Source organism: Asterias amurensis, chromosome 10, assembly GCF_032118995.1.
Source record: "Asterias amurensis chromosome 10, ASM3211899v1".
Lineage (NCBI taxonomy): Eukaryota > Metazoa > Echinodermata > Asteroidea > Forcipulatida > Asteriidae > Asterias > Asterias amurensis.
In genome coordinates, this window is record NC_092657.1 from 17,314,420 (window position 1) to 17,338,558 (window position 24,139).

General features: G+C 39.0%; 1 protein-coding gene across 1 annotated transcript; it reads left to right on the plus strand.

Annotated features, from left to right (window-relative positions):
- The first annotated feature begins 6,733 nt into the window (after positions 1-6,733).
- On the plus strand, positions 6,734-22,157 carry LOC139942754 (uncharacterized). The gene is made up of 14 exons (XM_071939544.1): positions 6,734-6,814; positions 9,783-9,795; positions 11,237-11,374; positions 12,236-12,589; positions 13,215-13,343; positions 14,300-14,422; positions 17,247-17,364; positions 17,648-17,719; positions 18,402-18,473; positions 18,822-18,893; positions 19,707-19,915; positions 20,392-20,449; positions 20,680-20,769; positions 20,990-22,157. The coding sequence occupies exons 1-14, from the start codon at positions 6,734-6,736 to the stop codon at positions 22,155-22,157; spliced, it is 2,697 nt and encodes an 898-aa protein (XP_071795645.1).
- The last annotated feature ends 1,982 nt before the right edge of the window (positions 22,158-24,139 follow it).

The following is a 24,139-nucleotide window of genomic DNA, read 5'->3' on the forward strand; positions in this document are numbered from 1 at the left end:
TAAATACATATTGAAAGTCGATAACAAAAAGGAAAATTAACAGAACATATTTAGGAAATTACAAAACTAGATATTTTTGGAATAGATAATCATGGTACGCGTGTAGTTTCAGGTGGTGTCATTTTAGACGATACTGGTTATAAGTAGGTTTTTCAAGTAATTTTTTTTTAAGCTGTGCACTGAGTTCTAAATGAAGGTATTGGGATGAGCTGATTCCAGAGTAGGGGGACTTGATGTCTGATTGTTTTCATAAATAAAGTTGTCCGAGCCTTTCCAATATGAGTTTCGGTAGCTGATCTAGTGTTATGTGAATGGATGTCCACATTTCGTGTAAAAATGAGTCTTATGTTACCTGGTAACAAGTTATATTCAAACTTAAACATAATGACCCCAAGATGATATCTATACAGTTTAAAAATATCGAGTGTTTTAAAATGCTTGAAAAGGGTTGCAGTGTGCTCTCTAAAGCTAGAGTTGGTTATTGCTCTCAAGGATTTCTTCTGTACGATTAAAAGCTTGTTCAGGTAAGAAGCATGAGTATTTCCACAAGCTAGAACCCCATAGGATGAACCCCATAGGATGTCACAATCTATAGCTCGTGGTTGTCTCAGGGGTCAATAATATGATAACCCCATGATTGATCTGTATCATGAGAATGCCGTGATCATATGATTTTACGTCGTGTCAGTTTGATGATCTGCCATTGGAACGGAGTCCAATGATGACCCGGCAACGGGTCAAACATGGTTACCTGTTTCCAGGTCATGATGACCCGGAAACGGGTCAACTAAGTTTAGTTTCACCGGCACCGTGTCAAACATGATGACCCATTCCCTAGTCACAATGACCCGGAAACGGGTCAACTAAGTTCGACCATGTGTGGCGGTTTCAGTCTTCCGCCGTGTTCAGTTTTCAGGGTGACGAAGCCAGACATTTCAGCACTTTGTTCGAACGGTTTTAGCTTTCCGGCGTGTTCAGTTTTCCAAGTGACGTAGTCACACAAAAACACAAAAAAAGCAAAATATCCTGCCGGATACATCAACGCTAACTTGCACACTGCGTGTAGAAATAGACTACTATTTGGTGTTGCTATGCGTCCCTTGAATTTAGCTAGAGTTGCGCTGTTCACAGCAGCCGAGGAGAGTGAGTTCCAGAGTTTCTATTACGATTCTTTTCTGTTTAGTCACATTCTCTTGCCCCATCTTTACACGTATTCATGCGTACATTTTTAAGCAGGTCACACTGTTTGTATAAAAAACAAACCCCATTTCTCATTAAAAAATAATATCTCTCATACAACACGCGTTCGCCGCTCGTTGTACTCACTCGTGGACGCCGCCATGACAGTCCGGAGAGTAACACGGATGACTCAGTACGGCACTAAACATGGACTACTTTCGCTTGCTTCACCAGCACCGGGTAAAAAATGATGACCCGTTTCCGGGTCGTCATGACCCGGAAACGTGTCAACTTTAGCTTAACCGGCATCTCCGGGTCAAATCTGACCTGGAAACCGGTTAAAACTATATCTGACCCGGCACTGGGTCAAACACGATGACCCTTTTCCGGGTCGCGATGACCCGGAAAAGGTAAACAATTTCTGACCCGGAGTCCGGGTCAAATTTCTAACCCGGAACTTTTTAGAATGTAGGAATGGGATTTGTGTCGCTGCTGTAGCACGGTGTGATGGTAATCCTGACTGCCGATTTGGCCCAGAAGACTTATCGTCTGTGGATGAAGAGGATTGTGGTGAGGAACAAAGTGATAAAGTTGCAGTATTTCAGGGTGATCAAAAGCTTTAGCTGCTTATAGTAATAGAATGTATCTAACTGCAGCAGTTATGTTCATTCAGAAAACTTGACTTACATTGACTTATTATTATGATTGTGTATAATCCAATACGCATTGATTTAATTGGATGCAACATGGAGTGATGTACGCTTTTTGTATGTACTTATGGGAACGAGGTGGTGTAATTTTGTAAGCTTGCTCTTGCACTTTCAAGCGTCTGCTGCTGCGTGTATTATATTGACTAAGGTGCTCCTTATGAAGGTTGGTGCCATGTCGAAGGTACGTCAGGCAGGCTACTGCCAGGCTGCAGGCAAGGCCAGTATCCCGCGTTATGAACGAGCCTCGAAGAGTCACATCAGAAGTTCACCGACTCTAGAGCTGCCTCAGCAGAATTTTTGTCTAAATGAATTCATGCTAAGCAGAATTTAGCAGGATTCCAGCCAAAAACGGTATATGTGACATCATAATAATCATAATCATAATCATAATTATTGTTACTGTTACTGTTACTGTTACTGTTACTGTTACTGTTACTGTTACTGTTACTGTTACTGTTACTGTTACTGTTACTGTTACTGTTACTGTTACTGTTACTGTTACTGTTACTGTTACTGTTACTGTTACTGTTACTGTTACTGTTACTGTTACTGTTACTGTTACTGTTACTGTTACTGTTACTGTTACTGTTACTGTTACTGTTACTGTTACTGTTACTGTTACTGTTACTGTTACTGTTACTGTTACTGTTACTGTTACTGTTACTGTTACTGTTACTGTTACTGTTACTGTTACTGTTACTGTTACTGTTACTGTTACTGTTACTGTTACTGTTACTGTTACTGTTACTGTTACTGTTACTGTTACTGTTACTGTTACTGTTACTGTTACTGTTACTGGTACTGGTACTGGTACTGGTACTGGTACTGGTACTGGTACTGGTACTGGTACTGGTACTGGTACTGGTACTGGTACTGGTACTGGTACTGGTACTGGTACTGGTACTGGTACTGGTACTGGTACTGGTACTGGTACTGGTACTGGTACTGGTACTGGTACTGGTACTGGTACTGGTACTGGTACTGGTACTGGTACTGGTACTGGTACTGGTACTGTGATTGTGATTGTTATTGTTATTGTACAACAACAACAACAACCACAACCACAACCACAACCACAACCACAACCACAACCACAACCACAACCACAACCACAACCACAACCACAACCACAACCACAACCACAACCACAACCACAACCACAACCACAACCACAACCACAACCACAACCACAACCACAACCACAACCACAACCACAACCACAACCACAACCACAACCACAACCACAACCACAACCACAACCACAACCACAACCACAACCACAACCACAACCACAACCACAACCACAACCACAACCACAACCACAACCACAACCACAACCACAACCACAACCACAACCACAACCACAACCACAACCACAACCACAACCACAACCACAACCACAACCACAACCACAACCACAACCACAACCACAACCACAACCACAACCACAACCACAAAGACATAATGGGAACCTCGAATGTGACGATCATGGCAAGTACTCAGAGAAGTCTACAACAAAGTGGTAGAAGATCATGTACCAAAGAAGAAACCAAACAAGAAAATTAAGCCCCCATGGATGTGTGCAAAAGAAGAGGTCTATGAGGGCCAAATACAACCTGTATATAAGAGATACAGAAAATCTAATCAATACCAAGACTATGAAGAGTATAAAAAAACAGAATAACAAGACAAGAAAGACTAATGATTAATGAAGGAATTCAAAGAAAAACCAAAAGCTTTCTACTCTCATGTTAGGCAAAAACAGAAAGTTAAAGTTGGGATTCCACAGCTCAAAAAGGAGGATGGATGACTAACAGAAACAAACAAAGAAACAGCTGAGGAGTTTAGTATTTTCTTCCAATCAGTCTACATACACAAAGGAGCCAGAGGGAGAGACACCGGAGCTAGACGACAAAATCACAGACAAAATCACAGATACTGACTTTATGCCTGAGGATATTCAAAAAGATGTTAATAAACTAAGTCCTGACAAAAGCCCAGGACCCAACAAACTGCACCCCAGGGTGCTCAAGGAGTGTAGTGAGGAACTGTCACTCCCTCTGTACATAATTTACAGAAAGTCTCTAGATTCATGAGAACTATACCCATGAACGATTGGAAGACGGCAAGAGTTATACCTATCTTAAAAAAGGGATCCAAGACCAACCCAGGAAATTATCGACCAGTTGTTAGCATTATGGTCAAGCCATCTGGCTCTAAAAAGAGCATTGAGAATATTGATCCAGATCCAGAGTGAACTACTAATAAAACATGTCAAGGACCACAAGGCACTGTCAGAAAACCAACACAAATCAAGTATCCAATGCAATGAGGCAACACAAAAGGCCATAAAGAGTTTATGGGTCATAAGCGCACCTTCCAGTACATCAACAAAGAGAGCTTTGCCATTCTGTATAACACATACATCAGACCCCATCTTGAATACTGCATCCAGGCATGGAGCCCCGGTTTGAAGAAAGACATCCACATATTGGAAAAAGTCTAAAGGAGGGCCCCTAATGAGCTGGTGCCCGTAATTAGACATCTAGAATATAGTGAAATATTGCAGATGCTGAATCTGTACAGCCTGGAGCAGAGGAGAGAGCGTGACGGAGACTTAATCGAAGGATTCCAAATTCTGAAAGGATTTGAAAGAACAGAAGCAAGTTACTTCTTCTCAAGAGCCAAGTCAGTCACAAGAGGACACGCTTAAAACTGTTATGGACAAACTCACAGCGAGTTGTCAATGCATGGCATTACCTCTCAAAGTATGTTGTTGGAGCCAATAGTACAAACTCCTTCAACAATGAGCTAGATAGATACTAGAGAGATATGGGGTACTTAAAGGCATAGCCTGTCATTTGCCATTAAATTGTAAGTGTAAGTGTAAATACAATACCAGTATAATGCTCCTTTAAACCTGAATGATGTGTTTTTGTTTCAAAATAAGCCTTTCCCACTCATGGTACTCATGTAAAATTTCACATATTGGTATCACCTCAAGGGACTAACTCTATCATCACTTTTCTTGTTGCAAATAATCCACAACTTACAGAGATGACACTGTGGTAGCGAAAATAAACCTGAAAATTATTTTTCCTCCGGCCAAAACAAAAATATTCTTTTTCCGGTTACCGACCGACCCTTAATTAATGCCGCGACCCTTCACTTTTTACTCGGCTTGGAAAAAAAAAAAAAAAAAGGGGAAAAAAAAAATAATAATAATACAAACCAAAAAATGAAGGTGCCATGGACAATATGTCTCACTTTGACCAGCTTAACATGTTTTTAACAAAATTGGAAAACAAATCAGAACTCATCAAGACAATTTTACCGATGTCTCCGTGATTTGAGTCTCATGATTTAGTGATCCACGTTCGTCGCGTCGTGTTTCCTACCCAGCGAAAAAATACCCACAATTCAAAGTAAACAGCGCGCACGTGTTTACACGACGGTGCGCAATCTGAATATTGTGCAAACAGGTGCTCGATACGCAAATAGAGCTGCCTATTCTGCATAGCGCAAATCTCAGATTGCCCGTATGCTTGTCCAATTTTTTGCGGCGCAAATCTGTTGATTGCGCTCGACAGATGAACGAGAGATCCGAGAGTGGGCTCAACCTTCTCTCACTATGCGAACTTCCTACACACACGTCGGCAGGGTGTTTGCGTGTGCTGTCGATCGCGCGCTCTCGGGAAAAAAAAATGTTGCCGTTTGTTTCTCTCTCCGGTCTTTTAATAAGTGGACGGCCCGGAAAAAACGGAAGTTGAGGTGTTTTTTTTTTTTTAACCGGAATTCCGGGTTAAACCGGAGAAGTGGCATCTCTGAACTTACCATAAACTATGATAGCCTTTCCCAAAAATTAGATAACTACCAGTTTTCGAAAGATTTTCACCCTGAAAGCTGAAACCTCTTCCAGTGTTAAGCCAACGGCCGTTTTGACAGTAATTTTGTTTAAGCCAACGGAAGAGGCTATTTGGTTTCAGATTTTACGGTGAAAATCTTTCGAAAACTTTTAAAAGTCTAAGTTTTTGGATAGCTACCATAGTTTATGGTAAGTTGTGGATTATTTGCAACAAGAAAAGTGATATCAGAATTAGTCTCCCGGGTTGGTACAAGCACTGGTGTAGCTGGCTCATGGACTATACAGTAAAGATAGAACATTTTAAAGATGAACTTGAACGAAATAAACATTTTCGTTTTGTTGTTGTAGAAAGATCAACGAGTGCACATAAATGAGTGCAACTGAATAAAAATTGTGTCACACCGGTTCAAACTGGCAACACAAGCAAATCTTATGATACAGTATTATTCCAGTCAGCAAATCTGACGCCTTTTTGAGACCCTTGTATTTTTTAAGACTGAATTTGTGTCAGCAGTAAATTATTTATTTTGAATAGTAGTTTTATGGATCAGGGTTGGTATTTCTTTATATGAGTAGATCATGATACGTTTTTTATGAACAGCAAACAATGCTTCAACTAGGAAACCATAACATTTTCTGATACAGTATAATTCCAGTCAGCAAATTCAGCAAAATTGCAGTGCAGAAAACTTCAAACTAACGACCAAATATTAACTAAACACATATGGAACAAATATAAAGGGTCAAATTTGTTTTAGTTATTTCATTCAAGGACAAAGTTGAAATGAAGTTCGTTAGTTTTTTGGTCTTTCCATTCAGCGTAACGCGTGTTACCGATATTCGCAGAGCTCTCTCACCTAAACCAGTTGATCTTTCACTTTTAAGTGAACATTGGGATCTAGCCTAGATATTCAGGTTTTAAAATACAAAAGATGAACCCTTAAATCAAAGTAGTCTTGCAGCCAGAGAATGGAGAATGATGAAGGACCCTCAAAAGCGTAACGCGTGTTACCGCGGAATCGCCCCTATGAGCACGACACCCGTACAGTCGAAGCCCGATGTAAATATTCATGATCTGCATATAACCAGCATCGAGGCCCCCACCCCCCCCCCCCATTTCGTCTAAAGCTGGATGAAAATATAAAGAAACACATATTAAACCCGGACATTACGTAGACCCAACAAGGCGGTCAGCCTGACTGCATTTGATAGGGACAGTAATACGAGTGCGGATGACCTACAGGCTATACAGTAGTAGCACAGGCGTCGTGCTCAGTGTGTACAGTAATTACATTTATGGGAGTGGGGTTCGCGCAGACTATTTTGGAGTGAAAACAACAACAGCCTTGAGCAAGGCTAGGTTTAAAAGAGATCTTTAACATTTTCAATCCATACGCGCAAGTGCTGCACGCTGCGCAGCCATTGCTTGGGTGCTGGCAGTGCAAGGTTTCTGTACACGACATGGAAAAACGTTGTCTTTTAACTTTTTATGTGAATTAGACGTCTTTCTCAACAATTTTCAGAATTTCCCTTACAGGACAACACGACATGTATATATAGAACACTCTAATTCCATAAATAGTTTCAAATCCTGAAAACGGTGCAGACAAGGTGAATTTAAATGTGATAGATGCAAAAACTGCACATTCGATTACATCAGTAAGGCTTTTTCGGCAGAATTTTAGTATTCACTTTTTGTAGTTTGAAATATGTAGTAAATATTCTACATAACTTTGTCATGCTGTGCTGTCAGGGAAATTTTGTAAATCACTGCGCAAGACACTTAATTTGCATAAAAAGTAAAACAGACAACGGGGTTTTCGTGTCTATGTGTACAAAACCTTGTGCTGCCAGCGCCCCAGCAATGAAGGCACGGCCAGCAGCACATGCCCGTGCGGGCAGTCTATATATCAAGTCAAAACCTTTGACAGTTTTGGTCTCACCTTTTGTTTGTCCTGTTTTCCCGATCTTTATATTAAAACAAGCGAAAAAGCTACACAAATTGCCCCTTATTCAAGTATTCATGAATATCCCAGACAGTTTCTCTACTCCTATTGGTGGAGAGTGCGTCACTTGGGGGTGTTTAAACGGTTTATAATGACCAGTGTTTATAACCAGCTGGCTTCCGCGTGTCAGGCGCGTAAAATTATCACGCGGAACGCAATTCATAGCTATCAGAAACAGCGCGTAATCTATTTCTAAGCGCGCGCGCGTAATCAATTTCTAATGGCGCGCGCGTACACACAACCCACGCGCAACGGACTCTTCACAAAGTTCTTGAAACAAATATTTCAAACCTTGAAGTTTCAACTGTAAAATTCTCTGTAATTGTGTCTATTTAACTTTTTTAACAAAATATAATTTGTTTCTTTCAAACATAAGAGTATATGTTTTTTTAAGTAACATTTTTTTAAGTAATTGTTTGTCACGATTTATATGTTTAAAAAATATATATAGTTGTTTTGGGGGCTGACCCCGCCTACCCTTTTTGTGACGTCAATCGAGGCAGACTTTGCCTGGATGCGTAGAGTAAACACACGTGCAAAGTACATGTACGGTCCAAGTCGTGAGTTTGTACGTTTCAAAAAAAGTGTTTTCTGCATTCAGCAGCAATACAACTGGTGGGCATTGTTGGAAAAATGAAAAAAACTCTTTTTTCAAAACGTACAAACTCAAGACTTGGACCGTACATGTACTAGTGCAAAGGTGTTTACTCTACGCATTGCAGGCAAAGTCTGCCTCGATTAACGTCACGAACAGCGCCGCAGTCTCGGGTCGGTGCTTACTCTTAAATTTGTAAAAAAAAACATAATAATTAATTTGTTAAAACCTTAGTCAACTGTTTATTCACATTCCACTCATCAAAACACATTATATTAGTGACAAGAGCTTTATTTTGAAAAAAATCACACTTCCAGGTGCCTTTAAACGTCCGTTTAAAACCTTGCAGGGTCGTTGCCGTGCGATAAAGGCCCTCGCCTTCGGCTCGGGCCTTTATCACACGGCAATTCGACCCTGCTGGCTTTAAACGGTCGTGTTAAGAACTCGTTGCTACACTTTTATTCCCTTAATCGGACTCAAGTAAAGACTTGAGTCCCTTTTTCCGAGGACCTGGACTCGGACACGCACACAAAGGACTCGACTACAACACGTATCGTATTTAGGTTTTAGTCAGTTACAAATTCTCTATAATTATTCCAACAATGATAGTAGTACCTTTTCCACCAACCCATGATGAGCATTAATTTTCTGTGTCATTGGCGCTTTACACCCTGGCCCCTTTCTCAAAGACTGCCAGGCTCCATCATTCAACAACTCAATATCCCAAAGTGAAGATTTAAACCAACACATTACAGACATTCGATGATTTTCATTTCTGCTGTTTCAGATTACTGTGGTTCACTAAACGTTTTAGTTGGAACATCTCCAGTCAATCTGACGTCACCAGGCTATCCAGGGAGGTATCCTAGTTATGCATATTGCCATTGGGAGATCAGGGCTCCAGACTTGGTATCTGTGGTAGTGGTGTCCGTGCACGATTTTGACATTCAAAAGAATCGTGACTTTGTTTTCATGACTGGCACCCTCCTGGATGGACACACAACTAGGTTCTTTCAACTAAGTGGAACCACACAACTGAAGTCTATTGTTTTTACCTCATCGATGACAATTGATGTCGGTTTCAGAACTGAATACTCCTATACAGGACGGGGATTTCTTCTACAACTTAAAGGTTCCAACGGTAATACCACTGCTTGTACTTAGCACATATTGAACTTGAACTATAATAAACAAGGCAATATTTTAATGTTTGGGAAGTGATGTGAGATAGATGCAATTAAACGTTTCTTTCAAGGAATCATCTTGACCTGTTTCAAGAAACATTAAAAGAAATGGAAGATTATAAACAAATCGTCGACTTTCACTCTATTGTTGGAAAATGAAGCGAACAACCTTGTTTACGTGTTTCTTTATCACAACTTCAACTGGAATGAGGTTAACTAAATCATTTATGACTTATGATTCAGATTGAATGTGCAAGTAAGAACACCTAATCCAAATAAAGTCATGAAATGTATTCAGCATTTCCATTTTCCAGTTTTCACGAAAAGAAAAACCCAATAACAGTCCAATTCTTATTTGTTTTGAGCTTAACTATTTTTTTGGTCAAACGGCTGTTTCATGGATTTGTTTTTAACCCCTTGTAGAGTTCAAGATTCCTTAAACGTAGTCTCTACTTTGTTAAAACGGGAAAAGGAGTCTTTACCTGCTATGTGTGCAATATTTGTCAAGAACAGCATGTTTAAAAGGCAGTGGACACTTTTGGTAATTACTCAAAATAATGATTAGCATAAAACTTTTCTTGATGACGAGTAATAGGGAGAGGTTGATGGTATAAAACATTGTGAGAAACGGTTCCCTCTGAAGTGCCATAGTTTTCGAGAAAGAAGTAATTTTCCACCAATTTGATTGGGAGACCTCAGATTTAGAACTTGAGGTCTCGAAATCGACCATCTAAACGCACACAACTTCGTGTGACAAGGGTGTTTTTTCTTTCGTTATTATCTCGCAACTTTGATGACCGATTGAGCTCAAATGTTCACAGTTTAGTTATTTTATGCATATGTTGAGATACACCAACTGTGAAGGGTAGTCTTTGACAATTACCACTGCCTTTAATAAGGGAATCAATGTGTGGTGAACAGGTTTTCAACTAGTGGTTTAATCCCAACGAGGCCCGTTCTTGATAATTTTACCGAGACGAAGTCGAGGTAAATTATCAAGAACCAGGCCTCGGCGGGTTTTAACCACTCGTTGAAAACCGATTCAACACACTTTGATTCCCATTCATACATAACTTTTCGGTCAAAAACATCAACACTTTTTGGTCAAAAAGTAAAATAAATGCAACAATTAAAATTGTTCAATGATTTCTTTCAACACAACACCCCTCCAGCTATGAAATGGTAAAGCCCTCCGCCGCCCTCGGGTAAACAACTCCTTATAAGGGAATGCTGTGCGCTTTGCGCATGTCGCGTGATGTGGCACAACTGTTTCAGCCGTTGCTCGCGACCAATCGGAATGAAGAAACTGTCTTATAAGAACAGGTGCAAGCTCGCGTGTCACGCCCATGTTTCAACACTTTTTACTGGTCATAAACAAAGGTTTATACACACCCACGTGACGCGCTCTCCACCAATAAGAATAGCGAAACTGTCTGAGGTATTTATGAATAAATGATTGATCACTAGCAAGTCAAAACCTGTGTTTTTCCAACATGCAGCACCCAAAACTGCAAATGTAGTAATTTATCGGCCACGCGCACTAACTATACTACGGAGCAATACGTATACTGTATACTACCAATGAAAGCGATTATAAACAAAACAGATTAACATATATTTCTTATTATGTCAGTTTGACGAAATTGTTATTTTCGTGAAAATATTGACGACATTGCACACTTTGATCTCTATAATAGATACAACTTCCTGCCACTTGGAGGATGACTTCGATTGTAGGAATGGGATTTGTGTCGCTGCTGTAGCAAGGTGTGATGGTAATCCTGACTGCGGTTTCGGTCCAGAAGACTTATCATCTGTGGATGAAAAGGATTGTGGTGAGGACCATATAGTGATAAAGTTGCAGTATTTCAGGGTGATCAAAAGCTTTAGCTGATTATAGTAATAGAATGTATCTAACTGCAGCAGTTATGTTCATTCCGAAAACTCGACTTATGATTGTGTATAATCAAATGCGAATTGATTTAATTGGCTACAACATGCAGTGACGTACGCTTTTTGTATGTACTTATGGGTAGGAGGTGGTGTAATTTTGTAAGCTTGCTCTTGCACTTTCAAGCGTCTGCTGCGCGTGTATTACATTGACTACACCCAAGCAGGCAAGGCCAGTACCCCCGCGTTATGCACGAGCCTCGAAGAGTCACGTCAGAAGTTCACCGACTCTACAGCTGCCTCAGCAAAAAAAAAATTCTAAATGAATTCATGCTAAGCAGAATTTAGAAGGACTCCAGCCACAAACGGTGTATGTGACTATGGTATTTTGTCTGATAACCTTACTCTGTTATAAGCATACATTTGTTGTGCTTGGCTCACTGTTGTGCTTAAGCAGCTCTATGAAATGGGGCCATGTAGAGCTGCCGTATCACATACAAATGTATGCTAACCTTGCAAAACTTGCCGTATGAAAAAGGGTGACGTTTTAGCACAAGCTAGCTGCATAATTTTCTTGCTAACACAACAGTTGCAGTTCTTGAAATGTGCAACCGGCAGTTACCTCCATTATGTACCTTTGACCTTGCATACCAGTGTAACACACTGTGTTCGGTAGTGTCAGAGTCTGAAATACGCAACATTTTATGCATGGCTATCCAATGAAACATTGGAATCGTAACAGTGCCTGCCCATCATCGTCTGAACAGGATATGCCCTCATTATTATCTTTCTGCAATTTCTTTCAGGTGCTTGTGGTATTACTAAAGTTCACGTTGGAAGCGAACCAGTTAACTTCAACTTAACCAGCTACCCAACCGGCTATCCTCCGTCTCTTGACTGCAACTGGGTTATCGTTGCTCCGGATTACATGTCATTAGTACACGTTGGAATAAGTGATTTTTCAACAGAAGACGGGAAAGACATAGCTGTCCTTAAAGGCACCAATCTCGACGGAGAAACTGTGTCATTTGTGCTGACAGGATCCGTCGATAAACTGATATCTATAACATTTAATTCATCGCAGGAAGTGTCCTTCAGCTTTAGAAGTGATTCGTATATAAGCGGGCGAGGGTTTCTACTAGAACTTCACAGCAGCAATGGTAATTGCTCTTGCAAACTTTCTAGATTATATGCTACGACTTTTGACGCGGTGCGGGCACGGAGTATTTTGTCCTCAAATGTTGCTTTCTAGTTTACCAGAATATACAAGTAGGAACATTTGGAAAACCGGCTGCTAACGTTCAAAATGGCAGAGCAGAAGCCAAATTGACCTTAGAAAGCTTACCTTAAAGTATTACTTGCTAAGGTGCTGTTTTTTATTTTTTTATTTTATTTTTTTTTTTTTTTAAATGAGTTAGACAATGCCACGATTATACGTTATACATGCTAACAAAAATTCGTCTGTAGAGACGGAAATAAGTTTCGTGATGTGTTTTGCTCATTTCTAAATAAAACTTTTTTATTCATTAATTTTTTTTTTTTTTTAACATTCCTCACTAAAAGAAACCGGGATTCCACAGGGAACCAATCGGAATCCTGCTGGGATAGAAAACCACGGGAAAATCAAAATTAGGATAATTCACATTAAAACAAAATGGTATCCTGGTAAATTGGTCTATAGAGAAACATGTTCGAGTATTTCTTTCAGCCCTAATGGTATTTTCGAAAAACAACGTTTCTTCTTGTGACCTAATTCAAAATGAACACTATTCCCCCTTTTTGAAGGTACTGATAACACATCTTGTCCTGATACCGATGTCTTTGATTGTGAAGACGGCTCTTGCCTGAATATCAGTGGAAGATGCGATGGTTTTAGGGATTGCCAAATCAATGGAGCAGACGAGGACAATTGTAGTAAGAACTTTTTATATTGTGTTAATTCGAGGCTACAAGGGTGCTCACTCAAATCAGCGCACTTGGAAGGAATTATCGACGAACACTCGTATACTCCTTTCTCAAGGAAGCTGTTGCTGAATGTCAAATGGACAACACTGTTTGCACAAATTTACAGTAGTGTTATTGTTTAAATGTCAAAATGTCAAAAAATTGGTGGCTAAGTTGTGAACATTTTCTGTCAACTGTATAGTTATACATAATAGCTCCAGATTTCTGGAAATAATAATAAAAATAAAAAAAAAAACTTTAAGAATAATTTTTCACAGGCTAGTTTTTCGTACGTAGCTACATACTTACAACATGTAAACAATCGCACGGTCGCAAAATTAAAGGTATACGTTTTTATTTAAAGGTTACTTATGTTGAATCGAACTGATTTAATCAGTTCGTAGTGGTGTCCAATTGTGATACAAGCACTATTTTCATATAAATTGTTTTAAAATCATGTAAAACACCATGTTCTTTTTAAAGGGAAGGTACACGGTTGATAATTACTCATTACAAATAGTATTAACTTAAAAACTGACTAGGTAACGAGCATTGGAGAGCTGTTGATAGTATAAAACAATGTGAAATACAACTCCCTCTGAAAAAGCATAGATTTTGAGAAAGAGGTAGTTTCTCACTAAAATAATAAAAGACTTCTAGCCAGAAGTATTTTATTCCTATCTGAAACACACAAATTCGTCCAACAAGGGTGTTTTTTTCTCTCATCATTTTCTCGCAACTTCTATGAGCAATTTAGCTCAAATTTTCACAGGCTTGTTTATTTTATGCTTCTGTTGGGACTCACCAAGTGAGAAGACTGGTCTTTGACAATAACCAAACGTGTACATTCCCTTTAAGAAAAAAAAAAAAATATTTTATACATAATCTCAACTTCAAGATACCAATCATCGTTTTTTTTTTCATAGCCACCGTGACCTGTCCTGGATCTTTCCCGTGTAAGAATTCGTTCACATGTATTCACATGTCCGCAGTCTGTGATGGCAAATTCGACTGTCCGGATGAAGATGACGAAACACAAGAAGCATGCGGTAAGTTTTAAACTATGGTCCTGCTACAGACGATGTGATCTCTGCCGGCACTCGAAAACCATAACATGATTCGCGCACATACCGCAGGGCAAAACCTTTGTGTTTGGCAGCCAGCTAGAAAGTACACGCAATCTTACCATGACTGCGCGTCTTTTTGCCAGGCGAAACATGACGTGTTAGTGTTTTGTCAACAGAGGGCGGTTTGAATGTAAGCATAGTTGACATCGTCTATAAACTATGGTTTGGCTCTTACGTTTTGATCCATTAGTACATAATTCATGAATACGTTCTATTCAACAACAACCAATCAAAAGAAGAGATGTGAAGGTGCAAAAAAGCAAGCATATTCCACTTTTGTTTATAAGGATTAAACCCATGTGGAGTCACTTATATGGGGTGCTAGCCTTGATAATGATGTACAACAAACTTTGATCCCGTGGTAGTACGATTCTCAGACTGCTATTAATAGTATGGCTATTGCGTTAAAATCAAAGGTTTAAAGCCATTGTACACTTTTGATACAGAAAAAAAAAGTTCACAGATTTACAAATATCTTACAGGGTTGCCAGAAGTTATTGGTGAAAGAATTCTCTTGAAATATTATTCCATCAAATGCTTTACTTTTTGAGAAAACATTAAAAAAATATCAATCTCGATATCGAGAAAGACGGATTTATTTTAAAACATGTCATGACGGCGAAATGTTCGGAAACGGGGGATGGGTTTTCTCGTTATTTACTCCCGACTCCGATGACTGATTGGACCTAAATTTTCACAGGTTTGTTGTTTTATATAGAAGCTGTGATACATGTAGTGTGGGCCTTGGACATTACTGTTTACCGAAAGTGTACAAATGGCTCTAACACCTGTAAAATCTGAAGAATAACAAATTATACACAAAATAATTATACCACATGGAAGCTCCAGACTCATTGAACAAATCGTATTGTTACACTTCGGTAACAAAACTGTGACGTTTGATTGGTCGAGAACCAATTATGTGACGCGCAACAAAAACGCATGTTACATGGCTCGACAGGTCGGGTAGCGTTTTTTTTTTCTATGACGAACGTGGGCAATTGACATAAAATGGGCGTGTTTTTGCCCGAAAAATACTCTCGCGCATGCACAAACTTTAGTGATGACCGCAAGGGACCTTGGGCCATTGGTGGTATGTGGAATGAAAATAGTTGTGGCATGGAGGAGAAATAAATGGGGAACACACAACCTGCTTTTCTTTAAGTATCGCTTCACAAAATGGTGTACAGGTTGTGATGAACCAGTCTACCTCCTATTTCTTCCTCCATGGTCTAACCATGGAGATATATCATCCATGGTCTAAAAAAAAAATACAAAATTTTAAACTGGACACATTTGGTAATTATTGTCGAAGACCAGTATTTTCACTTGATGTATCCCAACATGCATAAAATAACAAACCTGTGAAAAAAACACACATTAATTTTGTTGCATATTTTTGTGTGCTTCCAGATGCATAATTGCTGTTTGTAATGCAGTGTACTAATTTCATCAAAAAACATTTAGGACCACGTCCGTTCATTATGACCGTCAGTCTATTTTCTTAATTGCCCTCCCTCCCCCTCCCAACCCTATGCAAACATATCGGGCAATCAAGACTTGGCAATGGCAGCAAGCGCGACGCATTTTATAGACAAAAGGTAGAGTACAAGTTGTACTAAAAATACGCAGTTGTACATGGTACATGGTACTAAATATACATGTACATTGTACATGTAACATGTGTACGTGCATGCGTGTATGTACATGTTATGCGTGAGTGTATTTCCACAACTATTATTACGTCGAAGTAAGCATTTGCATGGAAAAATGTATAGAACTACGCCCATTCATGTAAATTGCCCACGTTCATCCTAGGAAAAAAAATACGCGGCCGGGTAACATGAAAAGTGATGTACACCGGTGTACATCACCCTGATCGTTCCCAGCGTTGGTCGATTTCGCGCTGTGTACGAAACAACAACGGGTTCGAGTGAATTGTTTCTTGTTCGTCTGCTTATTAAATATGAATAGTCCGTCGTAATAATGTTTGAAGATGACAACAAAACTTCGAGAAGAGGAATAATAATACTACAAAAGCATTACAAAACAATTGTTGCACGCTGTGACTGTGGTCCATGGGTTTTGTACACCCTCGAGGGAAAATGGCCCACTCGGCATCGCCTCGGGTGCCATTTTCCCCCTCGGGTGTACTGAACGCCATGGACTTCGTCACAGCGTGCAACAATTGTATACTGAAAGTGTGACCTATGTGACCCTTTTTGAAGGGCAAAAACGGACGTTTTCAAACAAACATGTTATAGATTTTACGTATCGTGGTATTGAAAGCCCTGTAACTATTCTCCACTTACTCTATAGATTGCAACAATGTAATGTATGACCTCTATTTCCGTCCAAACTCGGAAGAAAAAAAATATTTCGCGAGTCAAAAAGAGTTCAGATTTGACACTAAGCAATCACTTCGACCGCAGTGTTTAAATTAAACAATCGGTTTGAATTGATGACGTGATTGATATGGTCACGGCGTTATATAATAGTTTAGTAACCAAAACAATATACCAGAACTATAATTGCTTCGTGCGAAGAATTTAAAAGAAAAAAAAGATAATTTACAAAGTGTCAAAGATATTTACAAAGTACTTACAACGGTATAACTTTTACCAGAGACCTTCCACGAAAAGCGAGTGAAAAAGTAATTGCATCAAAGTTACTTACTTTTCATCCTTTTATACAAACAAATCAAGGCATGTTTGTTTCCGCTTATTCTGTTTTTATAATGACAAAGCTGACCGATGTCCGACAATGTGTTCCTGTAATGTCTCTGATGATGGATATGTCAGTCAGTGCAACTCGGGATGGAATCAGGAGACTGTAGGTGACATTGTTATAAGAACGACACACCTGTAAGTACACAAACAGTAAAGCTATACCCTTGCTTGTGTTATTGACCACTTTGTTCATTTTTTGCCAAAACGTTATAATTGCTTCTCTTCTTAATGTGTTGTTTTTGGGGTAACTTCTTGTTGTTGTCGTCGTCGTCGTCGTCGTCGTCGTCGTCGTCGTCGTCTTGTCTTGTTGTCTTGTTAATGTTGTTGTTGTTTTTGTTATTGTTGTCTTATTGTTTTGTTTTTCTCGGAGCCATGAACAAGTCTCCCACAATAATTTTCTTTTTTCATTTCCCTACAGCAAACTTGCCAATGAAAACATAATTCAACTGAATACGGGAATCTTCAAAAGTTTGTCATTCCTGGAATCACTGTAAGTTGCACGCCTAATCTCGTGACCCTTAATATATTTTAATGCTTAACAGAATAGTGTTCATTTTCCCAAACTAGACATAATTTTTTGGCTGGTCGGATGGAAACAGAACGCCATGTTTGTGTTTGAAAAAGGTTGAAAAAGGTTGGACCATTTTCTAAGAGGGTGTCAGTTTCAAGAACGTTTTTGTTTGTGTGAGCTGGGGGAACCATACCAAGCATACAACTCCTTCTACGTATCTTAGCATCATGACCAAACACATTCAACCCTTTGTTTGAGAAGAATCATACGAGCCACTTCTTCCCATGCATGGCATGCAGTTGGGTACCTATGTGGCTTTTAAAAACCCCAACATGTATCACAATAATTGTGTGACCTTCGGTAGAGGCACAACATTCCGTAGGCCCTATTTGATGTTTGCTTTGTGTAGATCACATTTATATACTATACATTAAACACTCTAAAACTGCAGTAACAATTTTAACAAACGATGGCAATTGAAAAGCAACCACACAAACGACATACACAAGAACTACCGTCTTATTTGTATAATATCTGTGATTATGTATGTGAGCGTACAATTGGGTTGGGATAAGACCAATCTCCACTCACAAACAACTTCGGTATCATAATGTTTTGTAATATTATTTAGCTGGTGTTTAATTTTATTTTATCCAATTAGAGTTCTGAAGAACAACAGCTTACGGGACTTCAACGCCGGCACATTCTCCGGACTCTTTAATCTCACTTTCCTGTAAGTTTGTTGTACATCGAAATATTAATGTTTCAAAAACAGTTAAATATAAACATGTTTTCAGCAACGGCCCAGTAAGCTTGCAACATTTATCTAACAAACTGAAATATTACAAAAACACTACACAGAAATGGGAGCAGTATTTTAACTTTAACATTTCAAATGATGTAAAATGCATTGACATTGGAGTTTCTGGAAGGATGGGGCAGGGACAGCTACAGTACACGTGCTTCATCAGAAGGTAAAGAAAACACCGATTAACAGGAGAAAAAATCTTGTTCTTATCTAGTACATAATGTTATTTAAACCCCAAATGAAGATTACTATTTTCTTTTACAAAAAATCCAGGGACCTCTCACAGAATAAAGTTTCGGAGCTTCAGAGTGATGTCTTCGAGGATCTTCTCAACTTGAGAACATTGTAAGCAAACAAAAACTCGGTTTTAATGATGATAATGATGGTGATGATTGTGATGATGGTGATGGTGATGGTGATGGTGATGGTGATGGTGATGGTGATGGTGATGGTGATGGTGATGGTGATGGTGATGGTGATGGTGATGGTGATGGTGATGGTGATGGTGATGGTGATGGTGATGGTGATGCTGCTGGTGATGCTGCTGGTGATGCTGCTGGTGATGCTGCTGGTGATGCTGCTGCTGCTGCTGCTGCTGCTGCTGCTGCTGCTGCTGCTGCTGCTGCTGCTGCTGCTGCTGCTGCTGCTGCTGCTGCTGCTGCTGCTATTATTATTGATGGTAATGATGATGATGATCGTCATGATCATGATGATGACGTTGACAATGACAATGACGGCGAGTGTGAATGTGACAGTGACGGTGACGGTGACGGCGATGTTGATAGTGATGTTGATGGTGATGATGATGTTCATGATCATGATGATCATGATGGTGATGATGATGGTGATGGTGATGGTGATGGTGATGGTGATGATGATGGTGATGATGATGACGATGATGATGATGATAACGGTGACGGTAATGATGGTGATGGTGACGGTGATGGCCTTTTCCAGCTGCGCACCGCAGATACCAGATACTGTGCGCCTTATAAATGTTGTTACTATTATTATTGTTATTATTGATGGTAATGATGATGATGATGATGATGATGATGATGATGATGATGATGATGATGATCGTCATGATGATGATGATGGCCATGATCATGATGATGACGATGACGATGACAATGACGGCGAGTGTGAATGTGACAGTGATGGTGACGGTGACGACGATGTTGATAGTGATGTTGATGGTGATGATCATGATCATGATAACGGTGACGGTGACGGTGATGGTGGTGACGGTAATGGTAACAGTGAAGGTGACGAAGATGACGATGACAATGACGATGACAATGACGATGGCAATGACGATGACAATGACGATGACAATGACGGTGAAGGTGACAGTGACAGTGACGGTATTTGTTGAAGGATGCGATGAACTACAACACCAAATTCCAAAATAGTCCTTCTTATCAAAAATAGCAAACACAGTTCCAATTGTTTTTTTTTTAAATGTCTCTACAATAGGTTGGTTGTGGATAATCCCTTACTCTTAATAAGTAGTGGAGCTTTCAACTCGTTGAGCAACTTGAAAGAACTGTGAGTCGATACATGCTGTTTCAGGTCAAACGCAATAACCTACAGGTTGTGATATGTTTAGACCAATGACAAATGGGCAGCCAGTGGCCGACCTTACAATGAGTTAAGACTGATCTGAATAGCAGATCAGTCTTTATTGCAAAGTATTGTGTCAAAATGCAAATCATTATCTTCATCATCAGTTTTGCCCTTGCTCTGAATCAACTCTGATTATTATTGAATTTAATCTTATCTTCAAATGTCTAAGTTCTCATTTTACTTGTAACTTGACTACTTTTTTTCCCATTAAAAGTTTCCCGTTCCGTTCTCCGCTATCCTGATGTGTTCAAAGTTCCCTGTATCAGAGTTAAGTGTCACAAAGATTGGGTTTATTCACCGGTTGACTTCTAAATTCAATTTCCTTGTCATTTCGTCAATTTTTGATTGTTGTTTTGTGTATGTTCATGTTTGTTTGTTGTTCTTTCATTGTGTTTTGTAGTATTTTATTGTAAATTAATTATTTTTCATCCATCCGCTTTTGGCGCTTGTGCTGTGGACTCTGTATGAAATAAATAAATTAATAAATAAATGTTGGTTACAGTTTTTTGATCCGAGGTAAATGGACCAGTGAAAAATCTAGACTGACGATCGATTCGGGGGCTCTTGAAGGTCTTCACAAATTGGAAAAATTGTAAGTCTGTTACTGTATATCCCCCTTTCATTCTGTTCCGGTTAAGTTTGTTACTTCAACTAATATTAATATACGACGACGACGACAACACCGACAACGACAACAACGACAACGACAATTTCAATAATAACGATAACGATAAGCACACCTATATTTTTTATTTTGTTTAAATCACTGAATTCTAATACAAACCTTCAAAATGACTTCAATTGTATTTTAGATACGTCGATGACTACCGCCTGTGCTGTAAATTTGATGAAGAAGTACCATCCAAAGAGTTCGATTACTCTAAATGTACAACGACTGAGTTGCAACCACCACTAAACATCTGCGGCAGTCTGATGCGTAATGATCCACTACGAGCGTCTTTGTGGATTCTCGGGTTGAGCGCCCTCATCGGCAACTTGATGGTCATCATCTGGAGATGTAGACGGGGCAAAGAATTAGGCGAGAATGAGACGCACTCATTCTTGGTTCTTAATTTAGCTATATCCGACTTGATGATGGGGGTGTATATGTTGATCATTGCTATTGCTGATAAATTGTTGGGTAAGAGTTATTCCAGTGTTGCAAAGGAATGGCGGTCTAGTGTGGTTTGCAAGATTGCTGGGGTAGTATCAGTGATGTCTAGTGAAGCATCGGTATTTTTTGTCACATTGATCAGTTTGGACTGCTTTTTAAGCATTGTATTTCCCTTCAGCCGTGTTACCATCAGAGGAAAGAAAAGCAAAGTTATCGTGGTCACATTATGGTTAGTATCTGCATGTGTTAGTATTATCCCGACTGTATTCAGTGGTGATACTGATTCAAATGTATACGGTTTGTCTGATGTGTGCATTGGTCTCCCCCTGATAACTAAGGTGTCTAGTTATTCATTTGTAGATAACTCCATCAGTAGCGTGTTTGGTTCAGGTTCAATCGCTATACCGGTACCTGATGCAAGAGAACCGGCTTGGATCTACTCAATCGTCTTGTTCCTTGGCGTCAATTTGTTTTGTTTTATCGTTGTGTTGAGCTGCTACATAGCAATCTTCGTGAAGGTTAAACGCTCATCTAAGCTGGTGAAGGTAACTGCTCACCGACAGAGGGAAGTTAAGATGGCGATAAAGATGGCTCTTATAGTCGGTACTGACTTCGCTTGTTGGATGCCTGTGATAATTATGGGGATTTTATCCCAGGCTCAGATTGTGAAAATTGGTCCTGATATGTATGCCTGGATTGTGGTGTTCATACTCCCTATAAACTCCTCGCTAAACCCATATCTGTACACGTTCTACTCTAAAATAACAGGACAGAGCAACACAAAGAAACCCGAACCGAAGGTGGAGATGAAAATAACAAAATCCACTAAGACACTAGAAACCCGCGCCTCTGGAAATAGTCAGTAATAACAACAACGATTTATATACAGTTTACAAACAATGATTTAATTTTAAAGGCTGTGGACACTATTGGTAATACAACCTTACTTGGTAACGAGTAATGGAGAGAGGTTGGGAGTATAAAACATTGTACGAAACGGCTCCTTCTGAAGTAACGTTGTTTTCGAGAAAGAAGTAATTTTCCGCAAATTTGATTTCGAGACCTCAGATTTAGAATTTGAGTTCTCGAAATTAAGCATTAATTGAAAGCACACAACTTCGTGTGACAAGGTGTTTGTTTCTTTCATTATTATCTTGCAACTTTGACAAGCAATTGAGCTCAAATTTTCACAGGTTTGTTATTGTATGCATATGTTGAGATACACGAAGATAGAAGACTGGTCATTGACAATAACCAATAGTGTCCAGGGTCTTTAACCCTGCTATTAACAACTAGCAATGCTGTTTACAAGGTACTTGTCATAAAACGAGAAATAAACTAACCAACAGCAATCAGACAGTCTTTCAAATGGTCTAGAGATTTAATTTTACCATTCCCAGGGCACACCTGTTAGTATTTTGCTCGCGTGGGGTCAGATTACGTTTCAAAATGATATCATTCCTACACGAAAGATCAAGGCTCATTTTGTGTTCCAAGTCAATGGGAATTACCCAGGAAACAGGGGACATTCTATACTGTAAACAAATCCGGCGGGTAAACGACCTTGCCCTTGCCACCTAATTTTAACCTATGTTTCTCAAGCGTATTTATTAGTCAGAAATTTAATGGGATTTTTCTATTTTGTTTACGTAGGGTGATTAAAACAAACAATTAGCAATTACTAAGTAGCACAGCAAGGGTTACAACTTCAGTTTTTCCACGGCAGCTAAAAATTTGTTTTTTATTGTCATAAATAAGACTTTTGAAATGTCAGTTTAGTTTGTAACAGTTTGCAACCTCTCATTAAGTTTTGTCTCATTGTGGGACTTTTTAAATGTGTACCAATAGTTCAATTCAGCAGTTTGAAACAGCTAATTAAGTTTTTGCTCCTTTACAAGACCGTTTAAATTTGTACCATAGGTAAAATAAGTTGGCAACCTCTCATTAAGTTTTGTCTCATACAAGAGACTTCTTAAATGTGTACCATATTGGTCAATAATTTAGCAGTTTCAAACAGCTAATTAAGTTTTTGCTCTTTTACAAGACCGTTTCAAATTGTACCATAGGTAAAACTAGTTGGTAAGCAGTTTGCAACAGCTAATTAAATTTTATCTCATATTTTACGGCATTTTTAGTTTGTTTTATAGGCCAATTTAGTTAGTATGCATTTGAAACAGCTACTTCGTTTTTTTCTCTTTTACAAGATCCTTTAAATTTATACCATAGGTCAATTTAGTTGGTAAGCAGTTTGCAAAACCTCTCATTCAGTTTTCTCTCATATTACGAGACTTTTTAAATGTGTACCATATAGGTCAATGTAGCAGTTTGAAACAGCTAAGTGAATTTTTTCCTCTTTTACAAGACTTTTTAAACTTATACCATAGGTCAATTTAGTTGGTAAGCAGTTTGCAAAACCTCTCATTCAGTTTGTTCTCATATTACGAGACTTTTTTAATGTGTACCATATAGGTCAATTTAGCAGTTTGAAACAGCTAAGTCAATTTTGTTCCTCTTTTACAAAACTTTTTAAATTTATACCATAGGTCAATTTAGTTGGTAAGCAGTTTGCAACCTCTCATTCAGTTTTCTCTCATTATTATGAGACTTTTTTTAATTATGTACCATATAGGTCAATTTAGCAGTTTGAAACAGCTAATTCAATTAATTTGTTCTCTTTTACAGGACCCTTTAAATGTGTACCAAGGTCAATTTAGTTGGTAAGCAGTTTGCAACCTCTCGTTCAGTTTTCTCTCATAATGTGATACTTTTTAATGGTGTACCATATACATGTAGGTCAATTTAGAAGTTGGAAATAGCTAATTCATTTTTTCTCTCTTACAAGACCTTT

Excerpts from the sequence above, each read along its gene's own strand:
- LOC139942754 (XM_071939544.1), top strand. The coding sequence starts at position 6,734 with ATGAAGGACCCTCAAAAGCGTAACGCGTGTTACCGCGGAATCGCCCCT. Across the intron at positions 17,365-17,647 it reads GTTATAAGAACGACACACCT|CAAACTTGCCAATGAAAACA; the intron begins GTAAGTACACAA and ends ATTTCCCTACAG. Across the intron at positions 19,916-20,391 it reads AGGTGACAGTGACAGTGACG|TTTCCCGTTCCGTTCTCCGC; the intron begins GTATTTGTTGAA and ends TCCCATTAAAAG.